We start from the raw sequence: 14,193 nt of genomic DNA on the forward strand, positions 1-14,193 counted from the left end.
AAGAAAATTCACCTTATCGACATCGCTATCACTTTTGCTATCGTTATTGGTAATCGCTATCGTTACAGGAACTTTGCACAATATTATTGTAGATAATACTCGTTAATAGCAAGAGAAAATCAAGAAATTGTGTGATCAGTTCTGCCGTCAGTTGGAAAAAATGTAATATGCAGAAAATGTTGTTGGATGATACCTGCTTGTGGTTGACTTTCTACAGTATGGGAAAATACTTACATAGGCGCCAAATTTAAAGTTATAAGTTAACGTTCTAATATTTCGCCTTACTTTTAGATTTCAAATACACAGTTTGTTATTTTACAATTCGGTCGTCATTTTATTGGCAATTTTTATAATAAAACATAAAATGTAATATATATATAAATTAGCGAAAAAAAACACACGCATTTTATAAGTACAGTTAATAAATTAAACAATTAGCGAATTGTTTATAAATATTAGATAAAGTCAGTGGGCAACAAAGCGAGCTACACTACCCTTAGTTTATTTCGAGAGTACACCAAAAGAAGTTAACTTTTATGCTTCTTGCGGTGTAGTATGGAAATAAATGCAATATTAATTATGTAAATAAACGGCTTTATCGCTTTTTTTTTTGTTTGTTTCTTTTTTAGTATGTACACAACGAGTTCTACAGTTATACGAAAAAAATATATATTATTACACATACTATTTTAAGTTTTATATTAAGACATTTGGGCGTTGCTTTCTTTTCCAACAAACGGCAAACTTTTAGTTTGTCCAACAATTCAAAAAAAATCACTCAAACATTTATAATTATTACGCCAACAATTTTCAAAACTTTAATATGTAATGGTTAAATTAAAAAAAAATTATTCTTGAGTAGCACCTAGAATTCTCTTCTTTTTAACTATATGCTACTGCTGGCTGCTGCCAGTGGGGGGCGTGGCAGTATGACACCTTCGAAAGCTTCTCTTCGGGCAGCATTTGTTTAACTCTGGGCCATTTGGTTTTGTTTTGCGCAAACAAAACTAAGGCAAAAATCAAGTATTCATTTAGTTTATGTTTTTTAAAGTATAAGCAGTCAGACACTCGCACATTCAAACATTCACACACATATACAGGCATACACTTAGCATAGTTATGTTCTTTAGTACAGATTAATATAGCACTTAAAACTCTTCAATAAATTTGATAATTTTGCATTATTGGCAAATCATACACAAAAAAAGTATATAAGATTTAAACAAATAATAATAATTATTAAATCATTTCGCATTAGAAAGTTCTTAATTTCGTGACTAGGCAAGTTTTATGTGTTTACAAAAAAAATAATAATTAAAATTCAATACCGCAGCATCGAAAAACACACACGCGCTGGTTTGGAACTTGGCTAAAACGCGTGCGACATTTTTAGTACAAGTTGTTTAAGAACTGTTGCTAATTCGTTCGTTTTTAGTACAGATTTAGTGCAAGGTTAAATGTTGTTCGTTGTTGGAGCAACTGTTGCTGCTGTTTAAAGATGCTCATCGCCATGGTAGCCATTGCGCAACGGCTGACGCTCCTGGGAATGATCCGCAGGACGGTTGCGCTTGAAGAAGCCGCACTGAAAATAAATATTAATAAAATAGTTGATATAATAGTTAGTCGTTAAAGCCAAACTCACCTTGTAGAGCAGATAGACAAGCAGCAAGAAGATGAGCGCACCAGCGCAGGCGGCCAAGACCACCACCCAGAGTGGCACTACATCGGGCACCTGAAGCGGCTCCGGCTCGGCCTTGTAGAAAATCTCATGCGATTCGATTATCTCATCTTTAGGCGTACCAATGAAGGGCAGCTGTGTGACATTCGCGACCGCCAGCGTGGACACATTCAAAGGCACATTGGAGGCCAGTTTTTCCATGGTTTTGGCCACCATGCGTGCGCGTATGGCCACAAAGGCGGCATCAGCATCCTCGTAGCCCAGATTTGTCACATAGCAGCGCACCTTGCGGCACTCGACGCCCAGGCAGGGTGAGATGCCGTCCGCTGACTTCAGCTCCACCTGCACTGCTTGCACGCCAGGCTTATCGCGACGGAAGCGACCCTGACTGGAGCTCGAGCTTGAGCTGGAGCTGCTCCAATGACGCGGACGCTGCAGCTGATTGTCCTCATCATAGAAATATTCGTTCTCGCGTCCATAGTAGGGTTGCCTGCTGCCCGAGCTGTAGGTGATGTGATGTTGCTGCTGCTGCTGACCAGGCTGAGCCGACTGACCCGACTGAGCATATTGCAGCTGACTGTTGTGCAGCTCCTGGTCGACACGCCCACGTGGCAGCGCACCCAGATCCAAAGTGCCGGCATGGAAGTTGCCATTGCTGCCGCCATACATGGACTTGTCGCCAACGGAGCCGGCACCAGCGCCACCACCACCAGCACCTGCCATATAAATCTGCTGCTGATGATGCTGCTGCTGCAGTGGACGCTGCTGATAACTGGAGGAGCTGGAGCTGACAACTTGTGGCGCAGCCATTTGTATATGGCCATGGGTGCTATGCGCCTGCATTTGCTGACTGGGCAGACTGTGGCCAAAGCTGGCCTGATAGCTGGCATTGCTCTGTTGCACCTTGAAGTTGTTCGCATTGTCCTGCTGCTCCTCGTTGGCCTGATTGGCGCGATCCAGATGCACATAGGAGGCATCGCCTGCAGCATCCAGCGTATCGTCATGCTTCAGTATCTCCTTCTGCTTGGGCGTCAGCACGTTGACTCTGTCGGGGCCCAGCTCAACAGCCACACTGCCTCCGGTCTGCTGTCCATTGGCCACCTCCAGATGCACGCCATCCGCCTCAGCACCAGCCACAGTTGTCTGCTGTATGTTGTTGCTTATGGCGCCCGCCGCATGCAGATACGACTTGCGTGACAGCTTCTCGTTCAGCTTGAGATCGAGCTCATTGACATTCTCGATGGGATCGCAGCGTATCTTGCCGCCCGTCTCGGGCTGATCCACAATGTACATCAGCGGATCGCCCGCCTTGGTCTTGTAGGGATAGAATATGTCCACCACGGCCTGCTCAATGAATGAGCTCTGATTGTTGCGCAGCTCATAGATGTGCACCACCTGTGGTCCCAAATCATCTTCGCTGGTGGCGTTCTCTGGCGTCTTGTAGTCATCGGCCTTGTAGAGCTGATAGTCGGGCAACGAGGTGCCCTTGATGGTCAGATCGGTTTCCACCCAAATGCCAATGCTCTTGCTGCCCACATTGTCGAACTCGGAGCCAATGCGCTCCACATTCGTCGAGTTGACCACCCAATAGAAGTCATAGCTGGAGGAATTGGCGTGTTTCTCTGCGGGCACAAAGCTAATGGCAAAGTGCGTCTGCAACAAAAGAAACAAGCGGTAAATAAATAAATATATAATAAACAATTTGAAGGCTTACCATGTTACCGCCCTTGAGCGGATTGCCAATGTCGCACTTGAGCGTAAAGTTATTGCTGGCATCGGGGGCGGAGCAGGTGACGGATGTATCGATCTCGCCCAGCTGCTGCATCTTGGTGTATTGCAGATCTGGGGGCGTCATCATATAGAACGCCGCCTCGAATGCATCCTCATTGTTGTTCTTGATGAGCACCTTAATGGTCAGCGGATCGGGTGAGCCGAACAGATATTTATCCACAGTACTGCAAGCAAACCAGAAGCGTTACTCAGTTAATTGGTCGATGATTCTTTAGCTGCGCACTTACTCAACACTCAGCGCCAGGTCGGGCTCGCAAACGTTGTCGGGTCCGCAGTTCTTTTGTATATTGATTGCATCACGTAGGACAATCTCGCGATTCTGATCGATGATGGGCTCGATGCTGCGACGGCGACGCTCCATGGGCAGCTGGCTGCGTAAATTGTAACGCGCCTCCACCTCCAGCGGCGTGAGCTTGTCCTGCACGGCATCCTTCAGATAAACAGTCTCGTTCAGACACAGGCGCTGGCCATAGCCCAGACGAATCGTTTCATTGCGTATGTTCTTGCCCTCGTTGAGCAGGAAGAACATGCGTGGATTGCGTGTCTTCTTCGAGTCCAACAGCCAGGATACATCAAAGTCCAGAATCTCGGGCAAGTTGCGGCCAGTGTAGCTCCAGCAGGTGCTGAGCGACATGCAGGGCACGTACTTGTGGTTGCTCTGCAGCTGGCAGACCTTCTCATCCAGACTGATCAGCTTTGAGTTACTGACAAAGCTTGTTTCCGCATTGACGGCAGCCACTGGACGCGATCTGAATATGAACACCTGATCGGACGCATAAGCACCCACTGCTAGATCGGGATATGTGTTGCCATCCATATCGACGCCACCGGATAGAGAGAAGCCAAAGGTGCGTGGATAAGGCGCAGCCTCCACCAGCTGCTCCGACATAATCGTCTGCGAAGGCTTGGCCAGCGGACCCGTTGGCGAGCCATGATAGATATAAACCACACCACGTCCCTCGGGTCCGTCATAGGGTGCGCCAACAGCGAAATCACCATAGCCATCGCCATTCACATCGCCCAAGGTGGTCAGAGCGAGACCAAAGCGTCCCTTGGTATGGAAGCCATCGCGTATGTGCTCTCTATGCCAATAGTCCGCCTGAAAAAGAGTGCACCCAGCTTAAATAGCTGACAAGAGGAGTCGCTAGAGTCGCTACTTACCGGCGTATTGCCGCCCTGCAGCAGCACATAGACACGTCCCACATCGTATTTGCCCTCGACATTGCCTGGCTCGGTGTACATGGGCGCACCAATGATCAAATCGTCGAGACCATCGCCGTCCACATCGCTGGTGGCCAGCGCATAGCCAAAGTATTCGCCTATCTGGCGACCCGTTATATTAAACATATTCACCATGTTCCATTTATTGACCACAATCTTGCCAAGCAGATTGGCGCCACGTGGCATGCCAATGGCAACATCCTCCACACGATCCCCATCGAAATCTCCGCTAACCATGGAGTAACCCAAATAGGAATCATCGTTCTTCGATGTGCTCTCTGCCGTTGAGAAGACTTGATTCTCGGGCTTTGTGACGTCATTGGAGCCGTCTTGTGAGAAAATCTGACCTGTGAAGTTTAATGAAGTGTCAGTGCGTCGAAAAGTTTTGAGGCTCAACAGAAAACAGTTACGTGTGAATTGTGTGTGTGATTTTTAGCTACATTTATGTATAATGTGGATATAGTATGTACTTAGTATATAGCGGCATGCCGAATGATTAAAACAAATAAGAACAACAACAACGAGTAGAATAATAAGGATAAAGACCGAAGGTTCTACGTATGCTTGCAGTTAGTTGTATGGAAAGAATGATTTACGTAACACCAAGAGATAGAGAGGAACTAACTGCAAATACATAGCATGCACAAATAAAATAAAAACAAACACTCAAATAACTACGGTTACTGCTACACATGAACATGTCTTTTTAAATAGTACTAAACCAATTTCTTTAGCACCACTGCCAATCCATGCGACAGTAACACCAAAGTTTTAGTTTCAACATGCAATATATACCTTGCACCAGCTACAAATATAACTTAGCAACTAAATACCCGCAGCCAAGCAAAACACACACTTTAAAGATCAGCTTTATAAAATAATAATTATCCAACACTGCTGCCGCTGAACAGTTTGAGACTCACAGTTCAATTGTGACCTGCTATGGCAGCGCTTGCTCTCAAACTGTGTGCAGCTTAACAGCAATGTTAACAGACTGGGCATGAAATGGAAGTGGTAAAGGAAGACAGGATAGGAATTTGGAAATGGAATTTAGACGGTTATGGTAAAAGCAATTTAACGTACTTTTAAATTGGCTTTATGCATTTTATGTATGTAATGGTATGGTGAATGAAATAAGCTTAGCTTGGACAACAACCGCAGCAGCAATGTGGCGCGTCCTTTGAGGCATTTTGAATGTGAGAGAGCGCGTTTGTTAGCAAAAGCGTTTCCTTTGATGAGCGAGATTCAACGAGTAACGTGTCAAGTCGTGGGCATGGCTCAGTATAAAATAAGTTTCAGCCGCAACGATGCTATAGTTCGTTTGATAAGTATATTATCACACACACCAAAATGTGTTTGGCTTATGCGTTGTGCCTTATAGTTTAGGTCTGAGTATTTATACAAGTTCTTTTGTGTGTGTGTGTGGTGGGGAAAGTGAGTGGCGTTGGGTGTTAATGTTGTAAGAGAAGTGTTTGGAGTTGTTTTTATTATTATTATTTTTGATTATTACCTCCACTGCCGAAGGGCCGATAAAAAGCTGGCTTAAAGAGAAACTCGGCATCGGACGGTATTGAGTAGGATTGTCCTTTATTTTATTTATATATTGTATTGGCCATCGGCATTTCGGTTTTATAATAGCAGAAGTATTCAGTTGGTAATCGAGTTGTGAGATTTGTTTATTATTTTTGGTTGTGGTTTTTGTGGTTGAGACAGACACAGGTCATGGCGTTCGGTACGGTATGCATAGATGGTTGGTTTTTATTTCATTGTTTTGGTTGTATTTCGGTTTTTATTTTATTTTGTTTTTAATGGATACGGTGCAAAATTGCATGCATTTTGCGCCGAGGCAGATAGTGTGTGAATGGGAGCAAAAAGTAAAAGAAATAGAGAGAGAGAGAAAGAGAGAATAAAATACATAATAATTCTATTAATCAAAAAAGACACAATTTATGTTTGTTTACTGTTTGGTCAAATGGTATAGCTTATGACGCAGGTACTGTTACAGTTACAGTTACAGTTAAAGTTATCGTTAAAATTATGATAACGGTTTACGATTACGATTACAATTACGATAACATACATACTTATTGAACGAGAGTATGTATTACGTCACGAGAATGCAGCTAAAACTGGCTTGAAGGGTTAAGTTTAAATTACGATAGAGACAAGTACAATAATAATAATAATCAAATAACTGAGACTACACTAAAAATACTGCAAATGTGTTGTTGGTTAGTTTATGTACGAGAGACATAGTAGCTGCTGTCGAATTGCTTAGTTAGTGTTTTGATTTATCAATTTTGTGGGTTGGTTGTTAGCGGCGACGACAACACTAAACGACAATAAAAAAAGATCCAATTGTGTAATAAATTTTGGATAGCAGCAACTCGACAACACTAAAAACACAATTACTCAATGCTTACAAAATAACTACGATAAATTAATGCTCATCACTTAGCATACGAATAAATGTTCGCCTAACAGAGCTATCGATAACAGCTAACGGTACTTCATGCAACGCATTACAATTAACTTACAATTGAAATTAAAAGAGTACTGCACTTAAAACTAAACTACTTAGCACTAATGTTAGCGACAGTACTTATAGACTCTATATAATCTAAAGTTGTGTGTGTGTGTATAACATCCATTTGTTAGACTTGTCTGTGTGTAAGTTTTCAACGTGTGTGTGTGTGTGTGTGTGGCTGTGTCTTGTGTTGAGGTTAGAAACGTTCTAAACTCTACAAAAATTAAGAACAACTTAAGCTACAAATTAAATACACATTTGTTTTCAAGGGATAGCATACAAAATGCAAGGTGGATCAAATTCAAAACAAACCCAAAAACTAACGGGATTGTACTATGCAAGGAATTGGATTGGGGGTAAAACAGAAAGAGAGTGAGGAAGAGCTGTAGCTTCCAAGGGGTGGGGGGGACAGACACATTACTTAGGGTGCTAAGCTAAGACTAAATAAAAGGTGGATAATACGTTTAAAGGTAATACAATTACAATTACAAAAAAAAAAATACTAAATATTAAGTTCGGAAAGTATAAAACAATATACCAAGATCTAGCTTTAAGCATATTTGGAATCTTTGAAGATTTGAAAGCTGGATCTTGGCTTTAGTTTCTTTGTATTTATATAAAACTCAACTTATTTCACACTAGACGTAAACGTTAAACGGTAAATGCTACAAAATATTACATGTGTAAATGAGATAAACAAAAATCGTGCACTTACCTTGCCAGTACCAGCTGCCAGGTGCGCCAATAAACAAACGCGAGCCATTCTGCAAGAGAGAGAGAGATAGAGCATGATTGGGAGTGGAAGAATTGATTATGCTGAAGATTGAGAATGCAAATGATATGCACACACACGATTGCAACAAAAAGATTTCGGGGTGTCAACTAAACGTGCCCAGCATATATGCAAATGCGTAAATTGTCTTAAAATATAATTCCACAGAGAGCAAGAGAGAGATAAAATATTTGCAATCATATTTTACTTACGCTGTTCACAGCAGCACTGAAGCCAGCTTGGCATGAGCCCTGTCGATGATAGCCCCAGTTATCTGTGAATAAATTAAGCATGAGAGCGATTGTTTATAACATGACAAATTAAATGCAGTATTTATTTTTCGGTTTGGAATTGTTGCTGCCAGTGATTTGTCAGACAAATCAGCAACATAAAAGGATTAGAGCGACAGCAACAGCAGCAGCAATGCTTAGAGCTGAGAGCTGCCAACTGCCAGACGCTGGACATTGAAATGAAAATACAATAAACAAGCAACTTAAGCGGCAGATCGGCAAACAAAAGACTTACAGACAGTCAAGCCAAAAGAGCAGCAAAGCAACAGCAACAACAACAACAATGAGGCAAACCACAGTGCCCACATCCTTTTGTTGGCCTGGCCGTCTTTGTTTTGCGCCTCTGTCGCTGCTGCGCGAATGTTGTGCTACCAAATAAAAATCACGCAATGCTCGCGGCAGCAACTACAACGGCGACAACAACAGCAACAGCAACATGTCGCACTGCTGCTGGCAACTTTTTTGCTGCAGCAGCAGCAGCAGCAGCTGAGTAAAAAATCAACAGGCAGATCGTGCGTTTGATCAAATTAAACGATAACAATTTGTCTCCGAAGTGTTTCAATTTGAACGTTCAACAGCAGCAGCAGCAGCAGCAGCGGCATGTTGCTGGCGTGTTGCGCTGTGTTGCCTGCGGCTACTGCAGCAACCTTCGCGCATAAGTCAACATTTAAGGCATACACACACACACATGCACACACATTGGACACATGGACATATTGCAGTTGTTGTAAGTAATTCCCATAATAAAATCGCCCCCGTCTTGAATTACAATTAGTCTTAGCAAGGGCAGCCAGCCAGCCAGCCAGTCCGTCAGTTGACTTAAAGCTGTGCTGAAGCGGCAAGTTGAAGTTGGAGGTGGCACAACCTGCAACTCCAACGCAACTCAATTGTGGCATGTACGATTGTCGCTCTCTCGGGGCCCCAAGCTCTTCTTCATTTCTTTGCTTTGACGTTTGCCTTTGCTTTTACCCTTTTTTCATCGTTTACTTATTTTATTTCATTTTTTTTTCTGCTGTATTCGCCTTAACTATTAGTTTGGCATTTTGTGCGTTAAGTTGGTATTTATTGCTTTCAGTGATGTCGGAATGTGCTGGCCCAACTGTCATGTGATGAGTTGCTGCCCCATTGCTGCTAATCATTTCACAACAACAACCAGCAGCAGCAACAAGCGGCAGCAACATTAATAACGCAACAGCTACAGCTAATGTATATGGCTGGGCAATGCGTTTAGAATCATTAAATTGGCCTTGAATCATTTGGACAACAATTAAGCAATCGCCTTCTACAGCTATAGGTCTATATATACATATGTATGTATGTGTGTATGTGTGTATGTGTGTGTGTGTGTGTGTGTGTGTCTTAGCAGTCACTTTATATATCATTGTAGTTCTTTGCTGCAGAACTAGTGCAAATAGTTTACTTATTACTTAGCAAAGTAATTGGGCAATTACTATTTGCTTTAATATTCTTTGCCATTATGAATTAGCTCAATATTTAGAATTAAAAACTTATACATCACAAGTGACAGCTCGAACACAAATATAAAAATATTCTATAAAAACATCGTACTTATAACTAAGAAAGCTAAGCTGACAAAATTTTCTAAGCACTTAGTTTTGTTTTTGGTATTGTTTAAAAATTATGTAACTCAATTCAATTTGATAATGCTTTTAAACATAAATCATATATTTATATATATATTTTACTTCTATATTCTGCAACTTATTGCTTTGTTTTTATAAATTTGAATATATGTAATTTTTTTCTTAGGTTTGAAATTTTCGTAAATTTTGATCACATCTTGATAATTTAAAAACTCCAATATATTTTTTTAATATTGGAATTCTTTGATGTCAAATTGGCTAACTTTACATTTGTTTTATTTATTTAATTTTGAAACAGTTTAGTGTAATCTGTCAAATTTAATAAATTTGAAATTTTAAAGTTTGATTTGCTTGCAAGTCAACAGCTAATTCAAAAAACTTCTTTGACATGTAAATTCGAAAATATGACCATAAAAATGTACATAAATTTGTTTGCGTCCCTATTAGCCGAAGTCGCCAGCAAATTGATAATAAATATATCTAGAGAGCTATATTTATATACAGGTTTTATGTATGTTGTGAGTATTTATGTTTGCATCTGCTGTCGATCTAGACGCTATATATAAACATATAGCATAAGCTTGCCACACATGTGTGTGTCCAGCAATAGAAATTTGTAAGTATTTGTGGCATGACTAAGGCAAACAGAGCAGTTTCGAATTCGAATTCGAATTTATAAAATACGAGCGCATTTTGTGTTGGCCCTTAACATGCAGAACATAGCTAAATGGGCTTATGCGCCATGTCGGCTGCGCACAGTAGCTGCTGAAAGTATGCGCACTGCTAAGGTTACAGCCATAAAGTGTCCTGAATGCGCCACTTAAACTTAAACTGAAACTTTTACTTTTGTTGGGCTGCGGCAGTTGCGTTTAAAGGGATTCCTGCCAGTGTCTGGGTCTGATCGAATTACTGGAAATCACAACAAGTGCAACTTGCTTGCCACGGCTAATTCTCTGTGGCATGATTTATGCTCTATGTACTTACTTGTGCGGCATGGCGATACCTCGTGGAACTTGGTGAAGTCGTGCGAGGTGAAGCAGGTGCCGACGGGATCGTAGCGTAACGCGCGCGTTGGCGTCATCGAATGGAAAACGTAGCGAGGTGCGCAGGCCTGCAATGAGCACGAAAAACAAGACAACGAATTATTTATTTATGTGTTTATCATCAGTTCGTATATGTATGTGTGTGTGCCAACATTGTAAAGTTGTGAAAATGTGAAACAATGGCATCAAGCATATCATGAAATGCAGCTAACCAAAAATGGCCAAAGCGAATTAAGCAGCAGCGGGAGAGCGAGGGGGGCTTAAGCAGTTGTGAGAGCGTGGCCGAGCTTAACTTTTGGCTACACGCATACAAATATATTTATGCAGTCCATACACAGTGCAAAATATTCTAGCAATTGACATTCAACTCATAATATTTATAATAAAACAAGTCAATTCTTATGCTAGACTCTGTAGCAATAAGTTACAGCAGTCTGTTAGTTTGCTAAATTGTAAGTTCGTCCAGCGAACTTAATGCAACTATCTAATTGATTTTCTATGCAAGTGTGAACTTAACTCAAAGCTAAATTAATTATAAATAAACTAAAAATCATTAAATATATTTCGTAATTTATATTTTAAGATACACACTTTGGTGGGGTATATAAATAAAGAAAAATATATATTTAAATTAATTTTTGCTATTGGCTTTTAAGATTGAAAAGTTTGTTTGAAAAATTAAAAACTTTGAAGCTATTTCCAAACGGTTATTTAATTTTTTACTTCAGCACAAATTTAAGAAAGTAAAATGTATTCAAAATTAAATTGTTTCCATAAAGATTCTATAATAAATATCGTAATAAAATAAACATATTTATATTAGAATAAGCTGTTATATATTTTAAATAATTTTTGAAACTATCTATCAAATATTCAGAGTCTGTTTTACACATGCGTTTTATTATTTAAATATGCATTTATTTTTTTAACCTTTTATCAATTAGTTTTTGTATTTTTACTTTTTATTTATATGTTAAACAATAGAGCACACCCTAGTCAATATACTAAGCAAATTCACAACTTAACTACAGGGTGTGCCATGAACTTTTTTTCTAACTGACTGCGCATAGTTTTTTTTTCTTGCAGTGTAGCTACACTTATGCATGTATGTTTGCGTTTATAGTTTTATAATGTATACATGGTTGGCAGTTGGACATAAAACACGCACGCTGCCGGCGCTGCTCGGGAACAGCAACAGCAACAACAACAACAACAACAATGCGTATAAGTTGGGCCTATGGCTCATGCCAAATATGGGAAAGCGCAAGCTCAGGCAGGCAGTTGACTGTTGGCAGTTGTTGGCATGGGGCTTGGATCTCGAATCTTGAGCTTGGCCATTGCCTGGGCTGGAGCTGGAACTGCTGGCTGGCTGGCTGCCTGGCTGGCATTGTTTGATGCTTGCGTCTGTGGCACATATGGCTGCAATTACTTTTACAAATTTATACATATTGTGCCTTTTATGGCATTGCCAGTGGCAGGGATCGCAATGCCAGCAGCTCTATTGACTTGCTGCTCCGACTGCGACTCCGCTAGCCGCAGCTCCTCACACACACACACACACACTGTTGCGAGTCCAAAATGACGCGCTATCGCCAAAAATTCATGCTGATCACACAAACACATTGCAGCGCTTTGCTGCGCCTAAACACGCCCAACCTCAGCCTCAGTCGCAGTCGCAGTTGCAGTCGCTGTCGCAGTCACAGTCGAAGCCTCTCATACCCATTCAAATAGCTATTGAATCAGAAATCTATGCGCTCGCATTATGCAAGCGACGGACTTCAAATCACAGCAGAGCTCTTCAAAACCAGGGCTACAATATAATTCTAACAAAACCAAAAAACCACTTATAGCGTTTCTTAAATTAATCAGCATTAAATATTTAATCATATGTCAGCCAAAAGATAAAATATTTGGTTAACAAAACATTTAATTTTAATTTATTTTAAATAAGTGTCGATTTTCAATATTTATTATGCATATCATAATATAAAACATAATTCAATGTTATCTATGAACATTAAAAATTTGACTTATTCTATATTTTTATGTATAAGTTGCTATTTAATAATATTTTTATTTAGTGCAAAATTAATTTAATAATTTCATCATGTATTTTACAAATTTTGCAACAAAAATATAATAAAAAAAAAAATAATTTTATAATTTTAAGTTCTAAGCAAACAATGCTGACAAAGCTGAATTTAATTTATCATTTTAAGTTCGTTTTATTAAGAGCTCCTAACTGTATTATTATTTTAAATAATACAAGTATTTATTATAAATTAAAAAAGGCAAAAGTCTAAACAAGTTTTAAATGTGTTGAAGCGTTTTTCAAAAATTTCCCAATGCGCAAACTAATTTTGAAGCTTTAAACTGCTGCGCGCTGCAATTTACTTGCTCATAAGATATGCTAGATAGCAACCCAGCCCTGGCTGAAAGTCACCTTCACTACACTCGGGCCTGGAGCATTTTAGCTGCACTCAATGTGCCCATAAAATCAAAATAAAGACAATCAGTTTGCCGCCAGGTACGTTGGTACCCTTAGGAGCTCTCCAGCTCCAGCTATAGCTCCAGTCGCTGAACAATTCAATTGAATTGAACCACAGCACAGCGCGCTGCGGTCCACTCCTGGGCTACAACTAAGTTATACCGTTGGCCCACCAGCACGCCGGCCAATAAGTTAATAGCGCTTTCCTATTAAAAACTTTATTATCAAAAGTCGCATTTAGCATGAAGTCATGAGAGTTGTGAGCGCTGTTGCTATTCAACTTCAGATAGTTAGATATGCAAATTGTTGTGGCAGTCAAAGAAGCGAAGCAAACGCTGTTGCAAATTCATGTCTGAGTTCCACGTTGGGCGCCATTGTGTTAAATTATGCTGTGCACTGATTTAACAACAATAGAAAGCAATAGAAAATAAATATTTAGCAAAGCCTCAAATCATTTAAGAAAAAAGCAGACACAGCATGCTCAGCGTTTAATTTTAGTTGAGACTGTACTTAAAGAAAAATTCCAAGTAAATAAAAATTTGCAAATTAAGCCAAAATAATAAATATTTTAATAGACATAAAAGCTTTAGAGCTGAGCTAGAGAGAGCAGAACTTTTGCCCCAAATACATCATTAGAGAAAGATTTCTATTGAAACGACGATACTGAACTAATCGTAATACGATTATGACAATATAATTCTACAGTTGTTAACCGCTTTATTAAAAATTCCCTATTACTAATTTCAATTCCTTACTACTAATGTTGATGCATTACTTTA

The 14,193-nt window shown here is 40.1% G+C and overlaps 1 protein-coding gene across 2 annotated transcripts in view; it reads right to left on the reverse strand.

The window, feature by feature from the left end:
• Positions 1 to 1,252: 1,252 nt before the first annotated feature.
• The window catches only part of LOC108606370 (integrin alpha-PS2), a 29,673-nt gene continuing 16,732 nt past the window's right edge, over positions 1,253 to 14,193 (reverse strand). Inside the window, exons 4-12 of one of the 2 annotated variants that reach the window (XM_017996419.2) lie at positions 10,868 to 10,994; positions 8,202 to 8,263; positions 7,933 to 7,981; positions 6,201 to 6,275; positions 4,631 to 5,037; positions 3,697 to 4,568; positions 3,393 to 3,633; positions 1,643 to 3,331; positions 1,253 to 1,582 (exon numbers count right to left, since the gene is read on the reverse strand). In XM_017996419.2, coding sequence (XP_017851908.1) covers positions 1,493 to 1,582; positions 1,643 to 3,331; positions 3,393 to 3,633; positions 3,697 to 4,568; positions 4,631 to 5,037; positions 6,201 to 6,275; positions 7,933 to 7,981; positions 8,202 to 8,263; positions 10,868 to 10,994 — 3,612 coding nt within the window. In that variant the 3' untranslated portion in view covers positions 1,253 to 1,492. The remainder of the gene's footprint in view (positions 1,583 to 1,642; positions 3,332 to 3,392; positions 3,634 to 3,696; positions 4,569 to 4,630; positions 5,038 to 6,200; positions 6,276 to 7,932; positions 7,982 to 8,201; positions 8,264 to 10,867; positions 10,995 to 14,193) is intronic. The other variant, XM_017996420.2, reaches the window with a different exon arrangement.

This window comes from Drosophila busckii, chromosome X, assembly GCF_011750605.1.
Source record: "Drosophila busckii strain San Diego stock center, stock number 13000-0081.31 chromosome X, ASM1175060v1, whole genome shotgun sequence".
Lineage (NCBI taxonomy): Eukaryota > Metazoa > Arthropoda > Insecta > Diptera > Drosophilidae > Drosophila > Drosophila busckii.